At 45.7% G+C, this 27,908-nt stretch overlaps 1 protein-coding gene across 1 annotated transcript; it reads left to right on the forward strand.

The window, feature by feature from the left end:
* The first annotated feature begins 8,921 nt into the window (after window positions 1-8,921).
* DCSTAMP (dendrocyte expressed seven transmembrane protein) lies at window positions 8,922-27,891 on the forward strand. Its single transcript, XM_029923633.1, has 4 exons — window positions 8,922-8,965; window positions 18,685-19,726; window positions 24,543-24,851; window positions 26,071-27,891. The coding sequence occupies exons 2-4, from the start codon at window positions 18,698-18,700 to the stop codon at window positions 26,143-26,145; spliced, it is 1,413 nt and encodes a 470-aa protein (XP_029779493.1). The 5' UTR covers window positions 8,922-8,965; window positions 18,685-18,697; the 3' UTR covers window positions 26,146-27,891.
* The last annotated feature ends 17 nt before the right edge of the window (window positions 27,892-27,908 follow it).

The following is a 27,908-nucleotide window of genomic DNA, read 5'->3' on the forward strand; positions in this document are numbered from 1 at the left end:
CTGATATCTAAACTCCCCCACATGCTCTTTGATTTAATTATTCATAAGCACCATCAATAACTACTGATCTCCAAGGCAGTGAATGAAGCTGCCCAGGGCTCACCGAAGGAGGTGAATGGGCACTGGCTGCCCCAGCTAGAGACCCTTCTGGGCTGTCAGGCGCCACGTCCTCCATTAGTACTCAAAGCTCCACCCCCTCCCATCAGTCCTCTCTTGCCTTATCTTATCGATCCTTTTAATAGCAGGCAGGAGCAATTTATTAGCAATTTTCCAGAGTCTATGCCTCCTAGTGGAAACTTTTTTCGCCTTGAGAGCTGAAGTAATATTTCTCCTAAATCTGGCTCTCTTCAAGGCACTAAGTAAGGCCAGTGTGAGTGAGCCAGTGATGCCTACAGAGAAGGAACAATTAAATGAAGACATTTCTGTTTTTCCTTCTGCTTATTTGTAAATAATAATAATAGTTCAATGGTTTCAAGTGAATAACTAACTGTGTTGTGAGGCGGGCAGGGGGAGGACACCTACAGAGACCAGATGAAAAACAAGTCCTTTTTTATTTCCCTTTATAGAATGTGACTTTTTTAAAGCAAGGAAGAGAGGAGAGCAGGATGGCCCGCAGGTCGCACCCCTGCTGCCCAGCCACCCTGCCCTGAGCTTGTGACTCAGGCTTTTGGTGCCTCAGTTTTACCCACAACAGAACTAGGGGAAGAAGCCACTTCTCTGTCTGCTGACCCACAGTTGATTCATGACCCCTGTCCTCCTTGAGAATGAAGAACTTCAGGGAAAAGCACTGAGGGCTGGTGGGAGGCGCCTGGCAGGGAAGAAGAGTTTGCCCAGGCAGTCCTTCTGGCTTCTCAGTGGCTGGCCCGAGCCAGGAAGCCATTAGGGACTGGGCCAGGGCAGGCGTCTGGGGCTGTGTAAATTCAAAGTGTTTATCCTGTTGATGGCCAAGAGGAATAGAGGCCAAGATGAGACCAGGGACGGAGAAAGCTCCAGAGCAGATGAATGCTTCAGGCTTTTGGGCCAGACTTACAAAGTTGCCTCTGCTTTGGAGCCAGAACTTTCCCCAGGGGAGGGACTAGTGTCCCAAGGACTTTTACTGGCCCCAGGAGAGCCCTTGCTCCGCTCCTTGACCTGTCTCCCTGTGCGCCCCTCACCCACCTACCAGGTGGGCAGATCTCAGAGCTGATGTACACACCAGCTGCCCTCCCCCCATGGATGGTGTCAGCCCCGTGACAGTTTCCCCCTCTCCCTACCCACCCCTATTTGCAATAATAAAGGTCATTGAACTCAGAGCAAAATGGAGGCTCAGAAAGATACATGGCTTGTTCAAGACCACACAGTGAGTCAGTGGCTCTAAATGCAGATCGTGCTGCGTTATTATTTACTTACTAGTTTCCCACTATTTATATGATAGTCAATGATTGGCTTAATACTTATATAAATATATTCATAAAGTTCACATAGAACTGTAATATATTTATAAAATTATAAAATATACTAAGTTAGAATTTAATAGTTATTATTTTATTGTTATTGTAGGGGTGGTTATGTTATTTATTTTTTGAAGGGGCAAAGTGCATGCAATTCAACGTTCAAAATATACCAAAGGAATGCAGTAAAAACGTCCCCTCCTCAGCCTTTGTCCTGCAATCACCCACGCCCCTCCTCAAGGGCAACCACAGTTAATTAGTTTGTTGTGCAGCCTTTCAGAAACAACGATATAGATAAAATAATATACCTATAGAGACTTTTGCTCCTTTTTATACATATATCATTCTGCTTCTTATCTTTCTTTTCCAACTACTATTTTTTAGAGATCATCCCATTTAAGGATATAAAGAACTGCCTCATTTCTATTTATAGCCCCATGGTATGAAGACCCCATAGTAAATTATGTATTAATCTCAAGAGACATATTCTTTTCTTCTCTCATGTGTTATACATTTATTTTAAAAGTTCCATCTTCTCTCTAACTGAACTTTCCACTTTGAACCTGGATCTTCTGGTCTTGAATTTCCAGCTCTGGGGAGCAAGCTGGTTCTTGCTGGAGAATAACTGGAGATGGGGTGTGGACCCCAGGGCTGACCATACATGGACTGATGGTTGGCAGGGTCCCTGTCCCATCTCAGTCCGGCAGCATCACACTCTGGAATCCCTACCTTCTGCAGTGTAGACTCCCCAGCCCATCCCATGGGGTTGGGTTCATCACTGCCTCCCTCTGAGATTAAGAAACATTTCTGGGATTACCCCACTAGGTGCAGAGCCCATGTTCTTAGGACTCAGTAAGGTTCTAGATTATAAGTCTTACGAGTTGAGGGAGAAGATATTGGGAAATGCTGTAACTTTTGATGTCAGACTTTTCAGTAATGACGACTATGGTATAATAAAATTGTTAAAATAGGTTTTATATTTTAAAGCAGTTTTAGGCGCACAGCAAAATTGAATGGAAAGGTCAGAAAGTCTCCATATACCTCGTGCTTCCCACCCACGCACTGCCTCGCCCACTGTCAACATTCCCCAACAGAGTGGAAAATTTGTTACAACCAATGACCCTACAATGACACACAATCCCCAAAGTTTGTAGCTTACAGTAGGGCTCATTCTTGGGGAGGCACCTTCTGTGGGTTTGGACAAATGGATAATGAACTGTACCCACCAATGTAGGATCACACACGGCAGTTTCGCTGTCCTGGAAATCCTCTGTGCTCTGCCTGTTCAACTCCTGGCAACAACTGACCGTTTTACTGTCTCCATAGTCTTGCCTTTCTTAGAATGTTGTAATGATGTTGGAAACATCAGATTGGTTCCTTTCACTTAGTAATATGCACTTTCGGTTCTTGCATGTCTTTTCATGGTTTGATAGCTTATTTCTTCTCAGCACAAAATAACGTTCCATTGTCTGGGTGGGCCCCAGTTTATTTATGCATTCACTTACTGAAGGACATCTTGATTGCTTTCATGTTTTGACAATTATGAAAAGAGCTGCTATTACTATCTGCGTGCAGGTGTTTGTGTAGACATACGTTTTCAACCCCTTTGGGTAAACACTGAGGATACTGGTATCTCAGCTGCTGGATTTGATGGTAAGAATATGTTAGGTTTGTAAGAAACTGCCAAGCTGTCTTCCAAAGTGCATGTACCATTTTGCATCCCCACCAGCGATGGATGAGAGCTGGTATCATTGAAATGGCTCTAGAGGTCATCTGATTTTACCCTGCCATCTTGCAAATGAAAAAACTAAAGCACAGAGCAGTTAGGTGACTTGCTTGAGAAGACACAGTTTACCAGTCAATGGCAGAGATGTCTGTGATGACTAGAAAAAGAACTCTAGCATTTCCTATCCTGGCTGCTGGACATTGTGCCGTCAGGCAGCTGATGTGGCTGAGGAAGCAAATACCAGGCAGCCTCTTGATATGAGCTCAGGATATTTGTAGTAATCTTACCAATGACAGCTGTAACATGGTCATTACAGTCAGCTGCTGGTCCAAAATTTTAACAGATTCTGCTATTTTATCAAATAAATAACATAGTCTTTTGTAATGAATACTAACATAATGGAAGCATCCAGAAAGACATACAGGAATGCAGCTGTACCTCACCCCAATCACAACAGCTATCTGCCTGTACTAACATTCTTGTTTTACATATTTGAGTTCTCCACCAGATTGGGAATGCCTCGAAGGTAGAGATGGTGGCCCATTCTTTCTAGAGCCAGAGGGGCAGGCTTGGAATCTGGGACAGCATTTGTTCTCAACAAACATCGTTGGGCTGAGATTTGGAAGCATCAAAACAGAGCTCATTATTGTTCACAGAGTGTGAGGTGGCATCCTACCATTGCACATCTCAAAGATCTCGTATTTTCACTTCAGCGTCTCTTCAGGAGGTGGTACTCTTACACAGTGGTGTCACCTGCAGTTTGACAGGTCACTAGACTGCCCTGGTCCTGGCCGGAGCCTGGTGGGCCTGCAAGGCATGGAGGCAGTGAGGCTGAGAAGAGGGACCCGAGCAGGTCATGAAAGTCTCAAGAGTCCTGGGAAGGAGTTTGAATTGTGATCTGTTGCCATGGGGACCAAGTATGCCTGTTAAAAAGTGTCTTCTGCTGACCAGAGGAACAGAATAGGAAGTTCTGAAATAAATATAAGTCTCCCATGAATATTTTTATATGATGAAACTGACATTTCCTATTAGTAATTATGGATTGATTATTTAATAAATAATATTGGGCTAATTGGAGAGCTATTAGAAAGCAATAATAGGTCCCCTGGCAGACAGATTTATAACGCACCCCTTCTCACTCCCCACAGAAGTCCGTGTCTTAATCCCCACAACCTGTGAATGTGGTACTTTACAGGCTAACGCATGTGATCAGTTAGGATTTTGAGACTGGAAAATGAGCCTGGTTTACCCAAGTGGGACCAATGTAGTCACAAGGGTTATAGGAAGAAGCAGGAGGGTCAAATTCAGAGAGGGAGATGTGAGCATGGAAGCAGAGGTCAGAGTGGTGCAATGGCTGGCTTTGAAGATCAAGGGCACACTAGCCAAAGAACATGGGCAGCTGCAAAAACCAAGGGCACAGGTTCTTCCCTAGAGCATCTGGAAAGAAAAAGAACCCTGCTGACAGCTGGATTCCCTGTTAGACCCATTTTAGACTTCTGACCTCCAGAGCTGTAAGAGAATACATTTGTGTTCTTTTAAGCCACTGAGTTTGCAAGGTGTTACAGCATCAGAAGAAAATCCCCCTGGGGCGCCTAGGTGGCTGACTTCAACTCAGGTCATGCTCTCACTGCTTGTGAGTTCGAGCCCCGTGTCACGCTCTGTGCTGACAGCTCAGAGCTTGGAGCCTGTTGATTGAGAATTCTGTGACTCCCTAAAACCATGGAGATAATAAAAAGATCTGTGGTTGCTGTGGTTAGGGTGAGAGAGGGATCAACCGGTAGGCGCACAAGGATTTTTATATGGAGCTATTCTGCATGAGTGAATCGCCCCTATAATGGTGGGCACAAGTCATTACACATTTGTCCAAACCCAATGAATCTATGACAGCAAGAGTGATTTGTGATAGAAACTATGGACTTCAGGGGACTATGATGTCTCAATGCAGACTTGTTGTAACACATTTTCCATGCTGGTGTGCGATGTTGATAATGAGGGTGGCTGTGTTTGCTCGGGGACAGGGAGTATATGAGAAATCCGGGCACCTTCTTCACCTCAATTTTTCTGTGAACCTAAATCTGCTCTATAAGACACAGCTTACCAAAAGAAAAAGTACCTTGAACAATTGGTATATTTGTTATCTCTCCTATCAGGGGCCCTGCGGGTGGAGGTTGGGAGAAGGCTTGGTAAGGACGTGAATGCAAAACACTGGAAGACTTCCATATTGAGATAGCAGGAATGATCCAGATCTTTAATTGTAAAGGATATGACTTGGATGATCTCAGAGAAACACTTGGGAATATGACTCTGAGATTAAAAGGAGAGAGTTTCCAAGCAGAGACCACACAACAGGACTCATGGGACAAAAGTCTCTCATTGTTATTCAAAGTAGGAGAATCACCATCTCTAACGGGGTGGTCCAGAAAGACTACAGCCGGTTTTAAGGGACTAAAGGCTACCAACTGGACAAAATGACAACACTTGTCTATGCGGGGCCTTATGGTCTTACAAACACCCACTCCCTGTCTTGTTCTCCAGAGATTCCTGGGCTGAATGACTCAGAAGTCTAAAGTGAACCTATTTTCCATGCTTCCTGACTCATCAACACTAAAATTGCCTCTGGGGCAGATTCCAATGGCAGCAGAGAGAACAATTGGATGCTCCTGACCCTAGGATCTTACAGGAGCTTCAGCGGTGACTGACTGCTCCTTGTCCAGCACGTCGGGAGGAATGCTAGAGATCCCCGTGGTCCCCGGGCCCCGAAGTGGGAATCAGGAAGTTTGCTGCACACCAGGTCCTCTCAACCATCGCTGTTCTGAAGCTGTTTCTCTCAGGAGGACAGAGACTCTCAAATTGTCCAGTCCACTAATTGCAGACTTTCAAAGTCATTAAGAAACACTGGAGCTGATTCAGGTTAAAATTCCCAGCTGAGCGCAGCTTTCCCATCATCTGGGTCCCCTGGAAGCCCAGGAAAGAAATCTTGCAGCAACAGCTGAATGTCAGCATTCCAGCCCCTCAGCCTTAAGTGGTACCCATTTCTAGGCATCTCCAATGTCTGAATCCAATTGGCTGCTCTCATTCCAAGGCTTGGGCACCGCTGGGGGGCTCACTGCTTCCCCTTGATGGCTCTGGGGGGCTGGGGGCACATTGCTTTCCTTCTCCGCATGTTTCTTCAGGCAGCTGCTCCCAGATGTGCTCTCCACAAGCTGACGGCCCACCTCCCCCACCTTCTCTGAGAGCCGAAGGCCTCCTCTCCTCCTTCCCCAAGGGGATTGTGCCCATCCCCAGCTTTCCTTCTTTTGTCCTCATCTTACCTCCTCCTATCTTCATTCTCCTTTGTGAGGTTGATATGCTAAATTGTCTCTGTTCTCCAAAAACCAAAACCACTGCTTCTTAACTACTATCTACCTGCCCCTCATTCCACACCGACACTGCTACGAAGTAACCCTGGCTTGCCCCTCCTGTCCGTGCCTGTGGCTCACATCCAGCTCTCTAATGCCATGGCTCTTCCAACAGCACAGTGACCTCCTAATCACCGAAGTCTAGGGCCATTTCCTGGGCTTCATTCTTCTCCCCACCTTCATGATCTCCAGACTGCCTCTCGTTCTTCATTCCCTGACCCATCCCTCTCTAGGGGCCCCCAGCATTGCTTCTGGATCACCCACATCAGGCATCCACGCTGCAGTCCAGATCTTCTTATTTAAATGAAAGCATCTTGCCTCAATGGCCCTCTTCACTTTCAGGACTGCATTGGCTCCCTGACAAAGATATGATTCTGACAGGCTTATGTCCCTCATTTGTGACGGCTTGTCCCAACCTCCTTAACTACAGTCACATCCCGATTTTTGCAATGCTCTCATTTGTCTCCATGCACTTATTTGCACATGCCATTTTTCTTTTTTTCTGTCTGGAAGCCTCCCGACCCACCACCCTTCCCAAGGCTAAGACTTACTTCTTAACTTCGCTGGAGGCAGCTATGTCCCTGAAGCCTTCTCTGAATGTGTTCTGTGAGCTTGATGAATCAACAGAAGGCCTGGCCCTTGGAGTTTCCAGATGGTACTCTGTAGCCCCATCCGCAATAAACTTATCCCCTCATTCTGCTTTCTCTCTCTACACTGTCTCCCTCTGAAAATCCACTTGGCTTCACAGCTTCAACGTGCAACTCAATTAGACAGAAACGTTTTGGATGCTATGTTGCCAGCGCTCGCCTGGCCAGTTCGAAGCTCTCTATACCTCATGTCTTCTCCTAAATCCGGGACCACATTCCTGGCTGCTCACAGGATGGATATTTCCATACAGACATCTTTGTGGAATCATAAGTTTCTAGCCACATTCCTCCATGATCTTTGTGGTTCAGGTGGAAAATTTTGATCATCACTGATTCCTTTCCTTTCTCTCCGCTAGCTACCAATTCTGTCCATTCATTCTTTTCAGCCTAAACCAACCAACCAACCAACAGACAAACAAAACTCTCTGTTTTGTCTTTCCTTTCCATTATTCAGTTCTGGTTGTGATGGTTAATTTTCTGGATCAGTTTGGCTAGTGTCCAGATATTTGCTCTGCTGTTGATATGAGGACATTTTTTAGAAAAGATTAACATTTAAATGAGTAAATGTTGAGTAAAGTGAATTATCCTCTGTAAGGTGGGTGGGCCTCATCCAGTCAGTTGAAGGCCTTAAGAGAGAAAAAGGATGAGGTCCTCAAGGAAAGCAGGAATTCTGCCTCAATTTGCAACAGCACCTCTTCCTTGGGGCTCTCACCAGCTGGCTCACACTGCTGACTTTGTACTTGTCAGCCCCCATACTATGTGGGTCAATTCCTTAAAATAAATTTCTTTTTCTTTACACACACACGTTTCCTGTATTGGTTCCATTTCTTTGGCCAACCCTGACTAATACAGTGGTCCTACCTTCTAAATCAGGTCCCTGCCCCTGTACTCACTTCCCTCCAACCCACTCCAGGGATGCTCACTGATTTTTTTTTTTGTAATTTTTTTTCATTAATTTGCTTACAACATTTGCGGGATTCCTGTTTGTTCATGATGAATGGCTGTGTCTTCCAAATATCATACATTTGGGTATTTTTACCATGATATTTCACCAGAGTTTTCACTAACCCATCCATAGACGTGTTTAGTTTATATTTTTCTTTGTACCAACCCGTCTACATTTTGGTAGCCATCTTGAATTTTAAGATAAAAGCTTCTCCAGTTATATTATGGGTCTCAATCAAAAGGTGAAGAATAATTTTGAAGAAAGGTTTTGAGGTTTCCTTAATTCCCTCAAACCATACTACCTGATCCTCTTGGAGGCTAAATTTCCAAAATGGAGAGATTGAGAGGCGTTACACAGTCAGTTACACCTGTCTTGGGTCATCAGTGGAGAGATGGGTCCTTCATGCCCCTGGAACTGTGGATGGCAGGGGTGATGGTGAAGTTTGTCACCTTCCCCGTGCTTGGGCTGGGGTGGGGAGAATAAGAGTGAAGGGAGAAGAGCCCAGAGGGAGATGACCCTCCACATTTTCATAACTCACCGTCCTGTGTTTGAAAATGCCTTATTTCATTATTTGCTAGAATTGATTTCTGGAACATCTATTCTGAGGAAAATACTGGAAAGAAATATGGAGTTCCTTCGCATCTATAATCTCCCTTGTCAATATTATGACTTAGTCACTTTGTGGAGGAAATAAAGATGCTGATTCATGGTGATGTGACCCTCATGTTACTTTGGTTCCTTTTTTCCTGTTGTATATCAAAACTCAGAGTCCATGGGAAGGGTATTTTTGCACTCAGAGAAGAACCTGAGAGGAACCTGTAAGTAAACTTTTAGAATATTTTGTTCTTAGAATAGCTTAAAAAATTTTTTTAAATGTTTATTTATATTTGAGAGAGAAAGAGACAGAGTATGAGCAGGGGAGGGTCAGAAAGGGAGGGAGACAGCATCTGAAGCAGCCTCCAGGCTCTCAGCTGCCAGCACAGAGCCCAATGTGGGGTTTGAACTCACGAGCCATGAGATCATTAGCTGAGCCAAAGTTGGATGCTTCACTGACAGTGCCACTCAGGTGCCCCTGGAATTGCTTTTCTTTTTTTTCTAATTTTTAATGTTTGCTCATTTTTGAGAGAAAGAGAGACAGAGCGCAAGTAGGGGAGGGGCAGAGAGAGAAAGGGAGACACAGAAGCAGGCTCCAGGCTCAGAGCTGTCAGCACAGAACCCAACGTGGGGCTCGAACCCACAAACTGGGATCATGACCTGGAAGTCAGATGCTTAACCCAGGCACCCCTGGTGTTGCTTTTAATGAAAAAAAAAATAGTAAATTGGAATATACAATTGAGACCAGAGGATACTCTAAGCTCCCCCTCTACCCCACAGAGTTTATGTGGGTACGGAAACACCAAAAACGGTCTTTGTTAATGCTGGCCAGAGGGATCTGAGTACCCTCATCTCGGGAACTACCTCAGCATGATGACCCTCCTCCTGGGAGCAGCCTGGGTAAACTTGCTCATTCCCCAGGTTTTGCAGAATGGATCTGTGTTGGCAGCGCCTCTGGGTGGTGGTGAGGACCAGGGCTGACCCAGCCCTGGGGAAGGCCGCCAGGCTTCGCTGACAATGCCCTGCACGGTGACAGACTGAATTGTTCCCTGAATGCTCTCTGTTTACCCAGTAGCTTTCATTAATCTTTCCTTTCTTGTGTGAAAGTGGCTTTCAGGGAGGAAGGCGTTTGCTGGCTTTCCCAAAGCAAGAACGATGAAAAGGGACGAGGAATTCACTCCACGTCCAAAGGAGGCCTCTGTGCCTGCAGGAGTGAACTGGCAGTCTGAGAGAACAGAGTGTTCTCAAACAAACTGTATGTTTCCAAGAGTTTAGAAAGGCAGAAAGGGAGAAAGGAAGGAAGGAAGGAAGGAAGGAAGGAAGGAAGGAAGGAAGGAAGGAAAGAAGGAAGAAGGAAGGAAGGAAGGAGGAAGAAGGAAGAAGGAAGGAAGGAAGGAGGAAGAAAGAAGGAAGGAAGGAAGGAAGGAAAGAAGGAAGGAAGGAAAGAAGGAAGGAAGGAAGGAGGAAGAAGGAAGGAAGGAAGGAAGGAAGGAAGGAAGGAAGGAAGGAAGGAAGGAAGGAGGGAGGGAGGGAGGGAGGGAGGGAAGGAGGAAGGAAGGAAGGAAGGAGGGGTTGGTCAAGAAACCCTCAGTCTTCTTTGTCCCTCTCACAGGAGCAGGGCTGGAAAACCAGCCCCCCAGCCAGCTCGGCGGCCCTCCTGTGCCTTTCACTTCAGATGGTTGGGCTAGCAGGAACATTAGAACTCAACTTAGCCCAAGGGCGCTGTGGTCCTGAGAAGCGAAGTGACCTACCCAAGGTCACATAGCTCGTCCTGGGTGGAAGCAGACGAGGCCACAGGTCTCCTATCTCCTTGCCCTATGCTCTTTTCCTCTTTTCCTATTCCACTATGACCTTTGGCCTTTGTCCCAATTTCCTTTCAAATGAGATTCCCATCCATCCTAAAGATCCTAAAGATCATGAGAGAGGTTGGTGGGTAGGAAGGTTTCCCCAGTGGGTTAGCAGAGCCCGCTGGAGGAGCACAGAAACACTAGAAGAATCATCAGTCTGGATTTCCTTCTCCCCAGGTGCCCACAGACAGCCTCTGGGTTTGTCGAGCATATCCCATTGGGGACCAGGGTCAGAATGAGCTGGTCTTGGGGTACCTGGGTGGCTTAGATAGTTAAGCACTGACTTCAGCTTGGGTCATGTTCTCACAGTTTGTGGGTTTGAGCCCAGCATCAGGCTCTGTGCTGACAGCTCAGAGTCTGGAGCCTGCTTTGGATTCTGTCTCCCTGCCTGTCTGCCCCTTCCCTGCTCATGCTCAGTTTCTCCCTGTTCCTCAAAAATAAACAAATGTTAAAAAAAAAAAAAAAAAAAAAAAGGGAATGAGCTGGTCTCACTTAATGGAAACTTGGGGATGTCAGACAAGGCGAGTGTCCACAAGTGGGGAAAGGGCGCAGCAGTAGGACAATTGCCTAGACCTTGATCTGCAGCTCTTTCCACGAGGAAGCCACCTTACCACCTGGATTTTTCCTGCACTTGCCCTGAGGTATTATTCTGTTGGTCAGCCCCAGAGTGGCACTGGTGATATGCGTCTCCACTGCCCCCCAAGCTAGCAAGCTCCTAGGATACACCATTTCTTTGGTGGCTCTAGTCATTAGGTCATGGCTGCGTTTGTCCTGGCTCCTGCCTGGGCTTTGCATGTGCAGCAAGGACGCGGTACAGCTCCAGAGGTGATCTGTGCTCCAAGAGCGGTGCTCAGGAACCTTGGCCCCCTTGACTCCTTCACAGAGTGGATGAGCAGGGCTCCGAGGTGGGGGCTGGGGGCCTGTGTTGCTGCCTCTGACATTTGACACCCCCTGGGGCCACTGTGTATGCACCTCACAGCCCGCGCTTGCTGCGCAGGGGTGATGAAGCCTGGCCGCTTCTGTTTCCATGGCAACAGCTCAGCTCTGCTGGAAAGTAAAGAAGTGTGGGCTCAGGCTGGCTACACAAGTTGCCTGGGCTGCCGGGCTCTCGGCTTGGACCCGGGGCTCCTCACAACCAGCCCCGTCTCCTTCCTTGCCCCCTCCCAGCCAGTCCCCCCCAAAACTGCTTTAAAGAGAGACAGGGCCTCAGTGATGCTCTCCTGTGGACCCCAGCTGTGGTTCTTCCTGCCCAGGGTGAGGCGCAAACTCTAGTTTAGGGATGAAGGCAAGAAAGTGGCCATTGCTCTGAGGATATTGCTGTTGGTAAAAGCAAGACGCAGGTACTCTCTCCCGGGGAGACAAGGATGTTGAGTCAGGCAATAAGCATTATCAATAATGGAAGCAAAACAAAGAGAATTTGCAGGTTAAAAGGATCAGGTTAGCCATTTAGCAGCTCCCAGTGGAAGCGATGAAGAGAGGGAGGGAGGGATCCGTCCAGTAAGCACAAAGGGAAGGGAATAGAGTTAGAGATCTTTGGGGGGAAGAATTATTCCCAAGGTATAGAGAAAAGCCTTAATGCATGAGACTGGAAACTGGCCTACAGCAAGATTTTAAAATGTCCCAGGGGATAAAACAAAGGAGAGGAAAAAGAATAACATAAGGAAGGAGGCAGAGCAGAGAGGAAGGAGCAGTAAGAATTCCCCAAAGACTAAGATTTGCAAACTGACATGCAGTGGCCAAAAAGCAGCTAGAGTATTTAAAAAGTTATATATATATATAAATATATGTTAGGAGATGTCACCTCCAAGAGTCTAGATTTCTGGCTTCTTTTGAAAAAAAAAAAAAAGCAGAAAATTCAACCACACTGGGACTCCATACAGGTTTGAAAAAAATCTGTTGGGATGGAGGCTACTGTTCCTATAACTTAAACTGGGGCCTGGGCTCTCTAGGCCCCCAAGACCCACTGCCTATCGCTCCCTACCCCTCACCCCAAGAAGTGTCTGTACCTCCTGATTTCCTTTACTCTTTACAGAGCTTGTCTGACGCTTGCAGGTATTTGCAATGCTGGGTGCTGCCCACGCTGTCCTGATTTTCCAGCACAGGACAGCCCGACCCTGCACCCCGACCCTGCACCCCGCCCCCCACAACAAGAGTGTGGCACCAGCACCTAATACACCTCTCAGCTCCCTGGCCCTGGGAGAAAATGAGAGCCCTGTGGCCTTGACCTCAGACTGGGATGGGCTTGACACCCTGTGGGCTGGTTTAAGGGATGAGTAAGTCTGAGCCTAATGCTGGCTGGAACAGTATTTAAGGAAAACATGGAGCAGGGCCTCCCTGAGCAAAAGTGTCAGCCCAGAGATAAGTGGTCCACAGTCAGCTCTGGGGGTCTGCCTGGGCTGTGCTGGCAGAGGAGGTGGGGGACCCCCGGTGCAGAAGCCAGGGCAAGGAGAGCCGACGCCAGCGTTGTTACATCCGCGTTTCTGCATGCATGCATGACTGGAGTTCTGGGAATATAGTTCAAATACATTTAGAAGCTGTTCTTTCAAGATCAGAGAGTCTAGGAAGCTGCCCATCTTGAACCCTCAGTGGCAATTCATGTGGGTCAGAGTTCCAGCTCTTGCACGTATCAGCTGTGTGACCTTGTACAAGTTATTTAACCTCTCTGAACCTCAGTTCTCTTATCTAAAACATATAGCTATAATAATATTTATAATATCTAGAGCTGTGAGGATTAGATATAATGTACAGCAGATGCAAAAACAGTGACCAGGCACTTGGTGAACAAACTGGGAGGCATTACCTATTATTGCTATTATTTTGCTAAGTCTGGGAGGCACAGGTTTTCCACTTTTCTATTTATGTATGTTGTGGTGCCTGAAGGCAAATTTGGGATGTGGGAAATTTTTAACTCCATTTACTCAGGGACTCTGGTAAGGATTTTGAAACAGCGTTCACAAAGAGTCAGAAGTGAGATGCCGATGTGATGGGAAAAGTGTGGAACTGGGCCCCCCCCCCCAGCTTTGCCTCCATTGCCAGGACAGCCTGGCCTCTTTGGATGGTGTGTCCTCATCTGTGGAAATCAACTGGCTCGGTGTCAATCATCTAGAGCTGTGCCCTTCAATACAGTGACACCAGTCACATGTGACTATTTAAATTTGAATTATTAAAATTAACTAAAGTTAAAATTCAACTCCTCAGTCACACTGGCTCTATTTCAAGTGCTCAGTCATCACGTACGGCTAGTGCTGACAGTGTTGGGCAGCACAGAGACAGAGTGCCTCCCTCATCCCAGAAAGTTCCATCAGACCGGGCTGAACTCAGAGCTTATTGCCCAGTGCCTGTCCTCAGATAAGCAGCATCAGTCACCTGGGAACTTGACAGAAAGGCAAAATCTCAGGTGCCACTTCAGACCTTTAGAATCAAAATCTGCATTTTAACAAGGGTCCCCCAGGGATCACATACTCAAGTTTAAGATGCCCTGATCTGTAAGATTCCTTTTGGCTCTAAAGTCTATGGGAAAGAAAGAAGTAACTGGCTTCTCCAAGTCCCGAATCACAGATTTGCCTCAAAGGAAAGAATTGGGGCCATCTGAAGAAAGGTCAGCAGGACAATGACATCTCTGCCCAAGAGGAAGGAATGGCAGTCATCTAAGGGAGCCATGGAGGGGCGCCTGGGTGGCTCAGTCAGTTAAGCGTCTGGCTTCGGCTCAGGTCATGATCTCACGGTTCGTGGGTTTGAGCCCCACGTCCTGTTCTGTGCTGACAGCTCAGAGCCTGGAGCCTACCTTGGATTCTGTGGCTCCCTCTCTCTCTCTGACCCTCCCCTGCTCGCACTGTCTCTCTCTGTCTCTCAAAAATAAATAAAAAACATAAAAAAATTTAAGAGAAAAAAGGAGCCATGGAAAGATCAGCGCGGTGAAGGCAGTGCAATCCAGCTCCTGTCGCTACGCCTCCCTTGAACTTGGAGCATTCAGTTGTTGCTGGAAGACCTTCAGAAAATAGATGTTCTCAATTTTTTTTTCTAGCTGCAAAAAAAAAAACAAGAAATGGGCAGCATTTCCTGGACACTTTCTGTCCTGGCCATCTTAAGGGGCTTGCTAAAACTCCCCTCATCCAACCACACCAGGAAGGGTCTCAGGCAGAATTGACATTCAGCTAGGAAAGAGGAGAAACAGACTGGAGAAGAAATCAAGGCCACATTGCACAGTGACAAGACACCAGCTTCTGGACATGTGGTCCCAAGCCCAGATCTGTGGCTTAAACCATAAAACAAGAGAGGGTGCACACAGTCCTCTCACTGCGGAAAGTTTCAGTGTCTTTTAGTGACGTGCTGTTTTCAGTACAAAAGCAAGGACGATAATATTAGATCTGTTGCTCATTAAGAAACCATGTGCCTCTTACAAGACCAAATTACAGTTGTATATCTTTCTTAATTGATACTAGTTTTTATTGCTCAATGTGAAACTTTTAATGTGTCCATAAATCTATTTCTTACTTTCAGAGAAATATCTGTATTAGGAACACACTGTGCAAGAATGAAGACAAGAGAAGGGAAATATGAATCCAAAACACACAGTATTAATTTTTTAGGAAGCAAGCAAAAGGGTGCCTTGCAAAGCATATTAGGGAAAAAAAACAGCTGGGATTTCTGATTTGCGGGAGAGAAAAATCTGCTGAATTGGGACACAGCCTGACAAGGCCAACTATCCTCTGCAGGGGAAGATGAACAGGTAGAAATGGGTTTGTGATATACAGGTCAGCTCTTAAAGAGTCACCAGCGGAATGTGTCATGCGCTTGCAGCAGAGACACACTGAGCGGAGTGTCCAGTCACACAAGCTCCAGTCATGGGATCCGGCCACGGTGCAGGGTGCAGGAAGCGGACCCGGAGGCCGGGAGAGCCGGTCCGGATCCCACCACCGCCCCTCCGTGTGACTGCTGTCAGATTTCAGCGAGCACTCTGAGCCTCGGCCTCGGTGGGAAATGCAAAGAGCATCTGTCTTCAGGGTCTTCGGGGAGATGGAGAGAGATGTTCTGCACGAAGTGAACAGAATAGGCAGTTTAGTCCTTTAGGTGGATCATTTAGTCAAATAAAGGTTTGAGGTCAAATGCAAAGCTATGACAAGGAAGGTGAATGGGGACATGGCTGGGAGGAGTGGGAGCACTCCCGACCTGCTCTGAGGCCTGGCATCCTGCCCACCTGCTCACCGCTGACCGCAGCTGTCCTCCCTTCCAGGCCACTAGGCGGCCGACTAGGGAAGGTTCAAGGGCACAGGAGCCCTTTGGTGATTTCCAGGGTTCAAACCAGAGTGGGAGGGGGGTCAGCACGTGGGAGCACTGCCACCCTCCAAGCCAGCCTCCAAATCTGAAAGGAGGCAGGCACGCAGGATAAAAGAGCTCTGTCCTTTTGCTGGTCCCCGTTCTAACGGCTATCCAATTCTCCTCTGCATAGAGTGAGAAAACCATATCATGTGGGATTCTGAATTTCTAAGAAGCCCAGTCCCACATGGGAATCACCCTTCTTCAACCCTCAATGTCTCTCCAGATCTCTCTTCTGGGCCAAGCATTTCCCTTTACATGATGGGAGCTGTGTGCCCTCTGCATTATTGTAGGAGAAACATCCACAGGTTGCTTCTAACTTGCTTCTTTCTCCATCTCATTTCCACCCTTCATCAACCTCATTCAGCCTGAGCACAAAGAGAATCGTTCCTTCACCTTGAATTGCTCAGCTCATGCCCACTAGCCAGTGCCTGGACACCTCTCACACACTGAGTATGATTCCCTGACTCAAACATTGCCCAGCTCTTCCAGAAATCCAGCCCCTGCATGCCTGATGTGAGAAGGGATGTACTTGACAGTGTTATTTTTTAAGTTTACTTATTTATTTTTGAGAGAGAGAGAAAGAGAGAGAGAGAGAGAGCACATGCATGCATGCATAAATTGGAGAGAGGTGGTGGGGAGGGGGAGAGAGAGAGAGGGAAACAAAGAGAGATGGAGAGAGAGAGAGAGAGAGAGAAAGAGAGGGAGAGAGAGAGAATTCCAAGCAGGCCCCACACCATCAGTTGCAGAGCAGAATTCGGGGTTCAGTCTCATGACCATCAGATCATGACCTGAGCCAAAATCAAGAGTTAGACGCTTAACTGAGCCACCCAGGCACCTTTATTTGACAGTGTTTAAAAACTGATCAACGTCTTCATTAAAATCCCATGCATATGGTATAGAGCTCTCTTTAGATACTTTCATGCCACTCAAGAGAGAAACATCTCAAATTGATTTTATAGCATTCCAAATGAACCCAAGATTGTCTGAGTTCATCCCAGACCTAAAGATGCTTGACTGACAGGGAGGTAGCAACTTCATAGCACTTTCATTTTAATTATGCCAGATGTGGGAATAAAGAAAGGTGATTAATTCAGTGGCAAAATATTCTTATTTTCCTTGCGAGATTCTCAGGGAACCACTCACAGAGGGTAAGGCGGGTGGAGGGTGTGGGTAAGACACAATCGTTACAGAGCAGAGAGACAATGGCTCCGGTCCAGTGCCACATTTAAGTTTGGGTGCCCTTGGTATGCTTTCTGGTCTGCAAAATCAGTGCAGAAGAAAATGGATGACTATCAAAAAGTGATCTTACATAATGCAATGTATTGAAATTTCAGCCTATTCATCAGTCTAGGGTTGTTTATTTCAACATTAAGATACAGCATTGTTTTTATCCATTAAAGATCAGTGCCTAATAAAGCAGCATAGAATACAGCGACTTAAAATAAACAAGCATTTATTACTACTAAGGTAGCTGTGGTCAGCTGGTGGGCTGGCTGGTGACTGGCTGGTCTAGGATGACCCCCCTTCAGGGGTCTGGCAGTTGACTGGCTATTGGCTGGCTATTTGGTTACAGCCCAACCTGGTGGGATAGGCTGATTCACATCCCCCCACATCCAAGATGTCCATGTTCTAAGGCCCAGAACTTGTTACTATGTTATTTTACATAGTGATAGGCTCTCTACATATGGGGTTAAGTTAAGGACCTTGAGATGGGGAGATTGTCCTGGATTATCTGGGTGGGCCTAATATAATCACAGGGATCCTTATAAAGGGGAGGCAAGAGGATCAGGGTCCCAAAAGATATAAGGATGGCAGCGGAGGTCTGAGAGGAAAGAAGGTGCAGCATTGCTGGCTCTGAGACGGAGGAGAGTCCAAGAGCTTCCAGAAGCTGGAAAAAGTGAAGAAATGGATTCTCCCCTGGAGTTTCCAGAAGGAATACAGCTCTCTGGACTCATTTTAGACTTCTGGCTTCCTAAACTGTAAGAGAAGAAAGATGTGTTTCTACAAAGCACTAGGCTTGTGGCAATTTGCTACTGCAGACTAACACACCTGGACTTGTGAAAAATTCGGTAGTAGGGATCCAAGGGAGAAAGAGTGAATCATAGACTCAGGACTGGCACACTGTCACCTCTGCTGCATTTACCGGTCAATGACATCACAAAGCCACTCCAAATTCAAGGGTTGGGGAAACAGACCCACCTCTTATTGGGTTCTGTTATCCCCCACCTCTTGATGGGAGAAGCTGTGAAGTCACTTTTAAAGGGATGTGGAGGGGTGCCTGGGTGGCTCTTTTGGTTAAACATCTGACTCTTGATCTCAGCTCAGGTCTTGATCTCAGGGTCAAAAGTTCTTTTAAATATATTTTTTTAATGTTTTATTTATTTTTTGAGACAGAGACAGAGCATGAGAGGGGGAGGGGCAGAGAGACAAAAAGACACAGAATCTGAAACAGGCTCCAGGCTCTGAGCTGTCAGCACAGAGCCCGAAGCGGGGCTTGAACCCACAAATGTGAGATCATGACCTGAGCTGAAGTTGGAGGCTTAACCGACTGAGCCACCCAGGCACCCCTTAGTGTCAAAAGTTCAAACCCCATGTTGGGCTCTGTGTTGGGCTCTGCACTGGGCGTGAAGCCTGCTTTAAAAAGGGTGTGTGTGGAGATGGAGATGGGTAAAGAATTACAGCTATTTTTTTCCAACCAATCTACGATCATGTCCTTTACAAAGTGACGGAAGACATTCGTTTGCAGAGTCTGACTCTGTTTTCTTTCTAATTTCCAGGGACACAAGGAGCATGGGTGTCTTTACGTCAGGCACTGATATCTTCCTAAGTCTTTGGGGGATGTATGTATCTCCAAAAGGCCCTGGATGGATGGACTTTATCCAACATTTGGGAATTTGCTGTCTGGTTGCTTTCATCTCAGTGGGCCTCCTATCTATGGCCTTTTCCGGGTTTCTGTCCTCATTCATAGCCTTCAGCTCCTCGTGGTTAATCACCTGTGCTCTGCTCTGCTGCTCCAAGCATGCACGGTGTTTCATTCTCCTCTTCTTCCTCTCCTGTGGCCTGCGGGAGGGCAGGAATGCTTTGATTACCGCTGGCACCGGGATAGTAATCTTTGGACACGTGGAAAATATTTTTCATAACTTTAAAGGTCTCCTGGACAGCATGACTTGCAACGTAAGAGCCAAGAGCTTTTCCATACATTTTCCACTTTTGAAAAAATATATTGAAGCCCTTCAGTGGATTTATGGCCTTGCCACTCATCTGAGTCTATTTGATGACCTTATTTCTTGGAACCAGACTCTGGCAGTCTCTCTTCACAGTCCCAGCCAAGCCCTGGAGGCACAGCTAAATGACACCAAAGGCCAAGTCCTGGGTGTCTTGTACCAGATGGTGACAGCGACCGAGGTACTGTCTTCCCTGGGGCGGCAGCTCCTTGCCCTAGCAGGGCTTTTGCTGGTGCTACTTGGCACTGGCCTCTTCATGAAGCGATTCTTGGACCCCTGTGGTTGGAAGTTTGAAAATATCTTCATCACCAAACAATTTGTTCAGTTCGATGAAATGGAGAGGCAGCTACAGAGGCCCTGTGTCCTCCCACTGAATAAGAAGGAAAGGAGGAAATATGTCGTCATCCCATCTTTCCGGCTGTCTCCTAAAGACAGGAAGAACCTGGGGCTGTTTTGCCTCCCCATTCTTACCCACTTCTACATCTGGGTGCTCTTTGCAGCCATAGATTATCTTCTGTATCAACTCATTTTCTCAGTGGGCAAACATTTCCAAGGCTTGCCGGGGCTCGAGGTCCACTTGAAACTGCACCGAGAGGTAGGTGCTCACACACGCTTCTTGCAGTGTGTCCTGGCTATCTGCTGACTTGTCTTGAAAAAAGTCATGGGGGTGCCTGGGTGGCTCAGTTGGTTAAGTGGCTGACTTCATATCAGGTCATGATCTCACGGTTCGTGGGTTTGAGCCCTGCGTTGGGCTCTGTGCTGACAGCTTAGAGCCTGGAGCCTGTCTTCCGATTCTGTGTCTCCCTCTCTCTCTGACTGTCCCCAGCTCATGCTCTGTGTCTCTCTCTCTCTCAAAAATAAATAAATGTTAAAAAGTTTTTTTAATTAAAAAAAGTAGAAAAAAATCATGAACCTCCCAGAGCAAGGCACTGTCTCATTCACCTTAGTATTCCCATGATGGCGTAGTGTCTGGCATGTAGAAGGAGCCCAACAATTGTGGGTTAAGTTGACTTGAAGTCCTGTCGTTAGAGTATGATCTCATCCTGAAAATCTTTGGTCACCATTTTTGTGACTGCTCTAACAAATTAACCCAAACTGGGTGGTTTGAAAGAACAAAAACTTTTTCTTATAATTTTGGGGGTACCAAGTTCAAAATCAGTATCACTTGAGCTGGAATTAAGTGTTAGCAGGACCACAATCACTTCAGATTCCAGGGAAGAATCTACTCATTGCTTCTTTCAGCTTCTGGTGGCTTGTTGGCTTCTCTTGGCTGTGGCTGCATCCCTCCGTCTTCATTTCTGTCTTCACATTGTCTTCTCCTACGTAAACTCTCTCTCTGCTTCCCTCTTAAAGGATGAATGTGATTGTGCTAAGGCTTACCGGGAGAATCAGGGTAAATTCTCCATCTCAAGATCTTTGTCTTAGTTACTTCTGAAACATCCTTTTTTTCCCCCAAATAAAGCAACATGTATAGGTTTCAGGCCTTAGGATCTTATATCTCTGGAGAGAGGGAGTTTTTTCGCTTTCTATAGTTAGCAAACCCTGAAATGGGAGAATAGGTGTCTCTAATATGGAACATGAAGTTGGTTCCCAAGCAAGAGTACCTGGCATGAACTTAGAGTCTGTCTTCCTCTCTCCCTTGGACCTGTACGGGTAGACTTTGAGCAACTTTTATGAATGAGAACTTCTTTTCTTTGCATTTAAGCTTGTATGCAACATAGGAGGCCTGCCAATGCATCAGCAGAGCATTTATGAGGATGGTCACTGAAAAAAGGGCTCCTAAGTAACCAGATACTATGATTGGTATTAGTACATGATAACACCCCCTAAAAAAATCAACTTGGTTTTTAGGTCAGTTGTTCTCAACCTTAAGTGTGACCTGAGCTGAAATCAAGAGTCAGATGCTTAACTGAGGCACCAAAAGCATCCCAGGGAGGGTAATTTTAATAAGCACTCCATGGGATTTCAAAGTGTGTGGTCTATAGAGACCATACTTTGAGAAAATTTGGTGCAGGCGTCAAAAGCAAGGACCTTCTAAATCTGTGGTTGTCTACCATGGCTCCACAGTGTCCTCACTGTGGACCTGAGCAAGCAAACACCCAGGAGTCAGATTTAAGAGGGCTGGGGTGAAGCCTGGGTAGGGGATTTTTAAAAACTCTCCAAGCAGTTCTGATGTGTGGCCAAGATTGAGAACCATTGTTCTAAACTCCGCCCAGAACAATGGAGCTGAAGGTCACTGGATGGATCTATGACAATCTGAATTCGTCAGGCCAGTGTCTCTCTGAGCTGGTGCCCCCTGAGTCTTGGGGTGTCTTCTTTTGTCTCCCTTGTTCTTGTCCCTCTTGGCAGCTGTGTCCCAACTTGGAAGACCATGATTTTTTTGCATCGCATCTTTTTTTTTTTCCATTTTTGTCTGGGGAAGTGTGTGATTATGTGGGCATTTCAGAGGACGTGGGTATTGTCAGATATTGTCTTCATTTTTTTTAAACCCAGAGGTTGTGAAGCTAAGCTAGGTGGAACATGCGTGTATATGTGTATGTATGTGTGTGTGTAAGCATGTGTGTGTGTGAGTGTTGTGCATTCAGAGGTGGAGTGCACCAGCCTGGGCTGCTGAAAACACTGACAGCTGTCTATACATGTCTGATTTTGTCTTGTTTTTTGTTAAGATACAGTAAGGGAGATCTTAGAAGGAAATGGCAGAAAGGGTGCCGGCAAGCCCTCCGTTGAAGCCCCGCTCTTCCATGACTCTCTCTATCTCAGGGTCCAGGATCTTCTGGTAACATCTACACTTTTCTTCCTGGTTTCTTCTGGCTCAGCACGCAGGTCAACTCCATCCCCTATAATCCTAGGCTGCTTCTCAGAGTTGATTACCCTGAGCATCTGCTGCCCCTGAATAATTCAGTTAATTACAAGATGTCTATTGCTCTAGATATCTGGAGCAGGTGAGGTAATGGAAGCTGTGTCTCCAGTGGAAGTTAAACTAAATCTTCAGACATGCTTAATCCTGGCAGTGGGAGGCAGGTAGAAATGTCTCTTCCGTCTTCTTCTCCAACCCATTCTCCTCTATCTCTGTTCCTTGCTCAGTTCTTCCTCTCCTCCCTTCTATTGCTCCTCTCTCATATTTCTCTCTCAGCCGATACCCAGGCCTGCTTTGTGACTTCTCACCATTTTAAACAGAAGGAGAAAAATGCAAGTTCTGCCTTCCAAAAAAAGCCCAGAAGCATTCCAACGACAATGTCCTGACAAATTCATTTCTGGGTGTCGCTGGGTACTGGGGATGCAAAGATGTCTAAGCTTTGCAGGCTGCCACTGCACAGTCACATCCTGGTGGGGGAGGCCACCACCCTCTCTCATAGCAACAGCCGGGTGGTGGGTGCTGGGGCAGGTGTGGGTACGAGACTGCTGGGGGGTTTCTCTCAAACCCTCTCCTGCCATGCTTGGGAGAGTGCAGCCAGCTGCTGGCTCCAGGGACCTGCAGTGTCCTGCCCTTATCCCAGGATGCCCTTGGTGGCCCTTGGTCCTCCGGTGCTGCAGGTCGAGCAGGAAGAGAAACATCACCTCAAGGTTTTGCCAATATTTCTCTCCCACTCTTGTATGATTTTAAATAAATATTTTAAGTAGAGAAGAGAGAAGGGAAATGACCCAAATGGAGCTAGCTGGATGGGTGGGCATTGTAAGTAAAAATAAGTAAGTTGTTACTTATTGAACACCTACTGTGCACAGCATTTGTCTGGATTGACTTTTCAGAACTGTCTGACAGTGGAGTGGGTCCTTGGTCCATTACTCAATGCTGTCTTGGCAAATTGTGTACTTATGAGAGGTAAACACATTTAAAAGCATCAGGGTACCATTTAGGATATTGCTCAGCATTTTGAGAGAATTCATTTGTCTTCCACATTACCCTCCACCAACCCAGTACAGAAATGTTGACTCAATCTTTATGAAACCCTGACTCCCAAATGCGAAATCCCCAGTTAGATTCTTAGATTAAGTAACTTCTTCCAAGACCGGACACCCGCTGCTTTCTTATTGCAGGAATTCTCATCACTGACTCACTCGATGTGTTTGTTTCTTCACTAGTATTAAAAACAGCACATGCCTTTGCTCTGGGGACTGAACTCTCTCTACTTAATTGTAGCTGAACTGTCTTTGTAATAAGAGAAAATGAGAGGCAACAGAAAGGCTATTCATTGCTTAGACACAATGGTGGAGAAATTACAGATTTGACTTGACATTTGTAGAGATGCTCCAGGTATGAAGTTTCCAGAGTCTTCACAGGTACTGGGACAGATCCAGGTCCACTCTGTTCTCTAGGTGTGGTTGTGTTCTTTTGGAGAAGTCATTTCCCTCTTCTGGCCCCAGGGCTCTGGGGTGCTGCGGTGATAATAACTTACTAAGTACTCCAGTTTGTAAGGTTAATGCTCCATCCCCAAGGTGCTTAATTTACACTGGGAGTAGTTTATTCACAGGCAGGATCTGGTCCATTAATTCCTCTTTTACCAAATTAGAAAACAAATCCACCGAGAGATTAAATGACTTTCTCAGGTCAGGGAAAACAAAACACTGAATCAGCACACACTTCTGCTGGTGGCGTGGCTGGGTGGCTCAATGTCATCTTTTGCCCTCTGTTGTCAGTCCACTGAGGACAACTGGTTTATACTCTTGCCTTCAAGCAGAAAGGAACACATTTTACCTGAGCATCCAGCAGAGATGAGGAAATGCCCTGTCTGAGATTCTACACAGAGGATTTAAAGCCACCTTCAACAAATACTATTCTTAGTATTCTTACACTAAGAATAAATCCCCACCCCCAATGTCTAGAAGGTTGATATAGAACATAGTTTCATGCTTCCACATCTTTGTAAACTTGTGGTCTGCCACTGGGTTATTTGTCAAGATGGGGAGGATATGGTTGGGTCCTAAGGGGCTATGCTCCCCAAACACATCTCCTGCAGTTGAGCTAAAACCATCTTTCATCAGCCCTACATTTCCTTCCAGAGTGTACAAACAGGTGTTCCCTAACACTGGGTTATGTGGTTGAATTTGTGAAGAGAATCATAGGCTGAAGTGAAATGGATTTCTCTGCCTTCTTCTCAGAGATGCCAACAGTTTCATGGGCATCCTGACTCTCCAAAGAAGGAACACAGTAGACAAATCTGCCTGATATCTTTTCTCTCAAGGAAATCTATATTTCCGCAAACCCGCTTTAGAAAAACACTGCAATGGCCGCAAAGAAGACTCGACCCTTGTCTTTGCTCCCCTCCTAGAAAAAAGGAGCTGCCCTGGTGGCTCCAGCCCAAGCCCCTGCATGGTTCATACTAAATGCTATGTATTGTAGGGCAGGACTGAGCAAGACAGGGACTGAGGGCAAAAATGGCATGGATCTTAAGGGTCTTTTTCTTTCATTTTAGGAGCAAGGAACTCAAGACATCATACATGATTCTTCCTTTAATATATCTCTGTTTGAACCCACCTGCATCCCTGAGCCAAAGCTCCTTCTGTCTAAGACCTGGATTCCTCTCAGCATTATCCTTGTGATACTGGTGGTGCTGGGTCTGCTGTCCTCCATCCTGACTCAGCTTAAAATCCTGGTGTCCGCGTCCTTCTACCCCACCGTGCAGAGAGAGCGCATCCGGCACCTGCATGTGAAACTCCTGAAGAAGAGAGCAAAGCAGGCACAGAGAGAAGGAAACAGTGAACAGAATCTCTACTTTACAAAGGCAAGCCATGATGGCGGTGTGATCTGTAATGAAGGAGGGTTTGAGTTTGAAGGGCAAATAGACTTTCAAAGCACTCTTCAATTTCATGTTAGGGTTTACACCCCCAGCCGTAGATAGGACACCAGGGGAGAAAATTAATAGATGTGTGTGGCTAAGGCTCTTAGCTTCGTGATTTTGAATGCTGGTCCAGATGACTCTGCAAGATATTTTTCAAAACACTGATTTCAAGTAGGTACATTAACCGTAAGGTAGAGAGGCTACTGGGAAGACCCTCTGCAATTATTATTAAAGGACAGTGCCTAATAAGCGTTATTTATCACGTCAAGGACAAGTAAATAACAGAGGGAACTGTCCTCTATAGTTTGGTAAACTTCAGAGAACTTGATCATTCTCCAGCATTAAAGTATATATATTATGATTATTTTATATACACAACATATATGTATAATTGTACATAGATATGAAAATATACTGACTTCCTACACATAAAATGAATGTTCATCAAAGATTTTATTTTACTTATTAATTAATGGAAAAAAATGGTAAGAAATTCCAGCCAACTCATAGAACAATTCAAAGCACAAACATATATATGCCATCAGGAATACCTAAATGAATGTGCTTACTGATGCAAAACTGGCTTCTTCCACAAGGTGGAAGGGAGGATTAATTGAACTCTGCAGGGTGAAAGTCATTTTTACGTCCATGGACAAAAATCATTCCCATTGTTGCTATCAGCTCCTGACAGTTGGGAATGGGGAAATAGCTCATACACAATGAAAGGCTCAGATAACTCACAAGGATAAGTTTCTGGCCATTTCCAAGTCTCTTTTTTTTTCTCCTTCTTATAATGGTGCAAGACCATTTTCTTTCTTTCTTTCTTTTTTTTTTTTTTTTTGGTAAGTTTACTTATTTTCAGAGAGAAAGAGACCATGCAAGTGCGGAAGGGGCAGAGCTAGGAAGAGACAGAGAATACCAAGCAGGCTCTGCACTGCCAGCCTGGAGCCCAATGCAGGGCTCAAACCCACAAAGCTGTGAGATCGTGACCTGAGCCAAAACCAAGAATCACATGCTTAACCAACTGAGTCACCCAGGCACCCTTGGCCATTTCCAAGTCTATATATATATTTTTAATGCCAGCAGCCCACAATGAAAAGTTTATGTCAGAGGCATTTGAAATGACTCGAGTGCTCATTCATCCATCATTTTGTCTTTTCAGATGGACTTCTGGCTTCCAGTCCTGAAAACGATTAGGAAGAAACCAATGGGCACGGCAGGTGAAGACAAACCGTAAGAGACTCCAAGCAGCTCCTCGGCCACACCGCTCTGGCAATCCCCCTGGGGTCTGCTGGTGCAGGTCCCTAGTCCTGCCCGGCAGCAGAGGACTGTATAGCAGTTTCTCAGAGGTTTGAATTTGAAGGCCAAACCACTTTTCTTCATAAGACCAAAGGGCTACCAGGTTAATGGCTTTGTCATCTGTCTTCCAAACAAAGCACATGATATGGACGATGTCACAGTGTAACAGAATTATAACCAGACCCCTGAAGGGTGAGTTTTAGCATAGACTAATATTCAAAGAAAAAAAAAACAGAACAAAAATTAGAAAAAAATCAAAATCTCCACTGCCGACTTACAGGGAGAACATAACACATAAAATGCCATGAAAATATCTTTAAACTCTTCTGTCCCTTCTCTGCCCTTTTAAATATCTTTCATAGCTATTCCCTACACCCAGAACTATCTCCCTGTCCTTATTCAAAAACCAAATCCTTTTTTTTTGAAACTCATATCTAGCAGCTCCTAATTTCTCTTTATCACTACCTGGGTTCTTACCCTCTTCTTTCCTGGATTGCTTTTGGGTTTTTCCCCTCTTCTACCAAATCTTCTCTCTGGTATTTATGACAGGGTCGCCTCAGGAGCACATGTTTCCAAATCACAGGAAATGCTTGTTAAATTGCCCATCTTGGGCCACTTTTTCCTACGCTCAATGTAGACCATACAGTATATAGAGGGCTATTTTCCCTAAACTCCAAACACCCATGAGGGGAAGAAAAAAAAACCTTCTCAAATATTGATTCCATTATCTTGAAAGCCCCTGAATGAGAAAGAAATAAAGAAGCATTTATTTTTTCTAGTATTTTAACTCTTCATTTTGAAAACTGTTCAGACCTCCCAAAAAGTTGCAAATCGTACAGAGTTCCATTTACCCTCCATCCATCGTCCCCAACATTAACATCTGATAGAAGTGTAGTACAGTTATCAAAATTCGGTGAGCAATCATGAAAAAATGGATAATGCACAGCACTTACTGAGTACACGCCCTTTGTCCCACTGACATTCCTTTTCTGATCCCTGATTCAGTCCAGGCTTCCATGATGCATTAGTTTCTTAGTCTCCTCCAATCAGGGTCAGTTCTTCAGTCTTTTTCTTTTATGACCTTGATACTTTTGAAAAGTATTGGCCAGTAATTTTGAAAAATGTTCTTTGACTTGGGCTTGTTGATGTTTCCTTGAACAATTTCTCTAGATAATGTAATTTTGGCAAGAACACTGCAGTAGTGATGATGTGGGCTCCTCAGGGTCCCCTAGTACCAGGGAGCACATGGTGTTGGCGTGTCTCATTACTGACAAGGTCACCTTTCATCATTTAGTTAAGATGAAGTCTTCCAGATTTTTCCATGGTAAAATGGTTGTTTTCCCCTTTTTAATTAATAAGTATACTGTGGGGAAATACTTAGGTCATGCAAACATCCTGTTTCTCATCATATATTGTTAGCATCTGCCAAAGCAGAACACCAGTGGGTCCAAACAGTGATTTTCTTTCTTCATTATGTCTTTTATATTTCTTCATTGGAATTCTCACTATCCCCGGAGAGAATTATTTTCTTCAAAGCCTAATTTTTTGTTTTGGGCACCAGAGCAGGTATTCTCTATATATGATCTCATTTATGTTTCATAATTCTGTGAGGTACGTGTTATTATTTCCATTTTATAGATCAGAATACTCACTCTGAAACCCCGACTTTCACTGGCTGGCGGGGGGGGGGGGGGGGGGGGG

Source organism: Suricata suricatta, chromosome 15, assembly GCF_006229205.1.
Source record: "Suricata suricatta isolate VVHF042 chromosome 15, meerkat_22Aug2017_6uvM2_HiC, whole genome shotgun sequence".
NCBI lineage: Eukaryota > Metazoa > Chordata > Mammalia > Carnivora > Herpestidae > Suricata > Suricata suricatta.

What these genes read in the sequence shown, in the direction of transcription:
- DCSTAMP (XM_029923633.1), top strand. Translation starts at nt 18,698, where the DNA reads ATGGGTGTCTTTACGTCAGGCACTGATATCTTCCTAAGTCTTTGGGGG. An exon ending in ACTTGAAACTGCACCGAGAG is followed by an intron (nt 19,727 to 24,542) that starts GTAGGTGCTCAC and finishes CTTTCATTTTAG; the next exon opens with GAGCAAGGAACTCAAGACAT. An exon ending in AGAATCTCTACTTTACAAAG is followed by an intron (nt 24,852 to 26,070) that starts GCAAGCCATGAT and finishes TTGTCTTTTCAG; the next exon opens with ATGGACTTCTGGCTTCCAGT.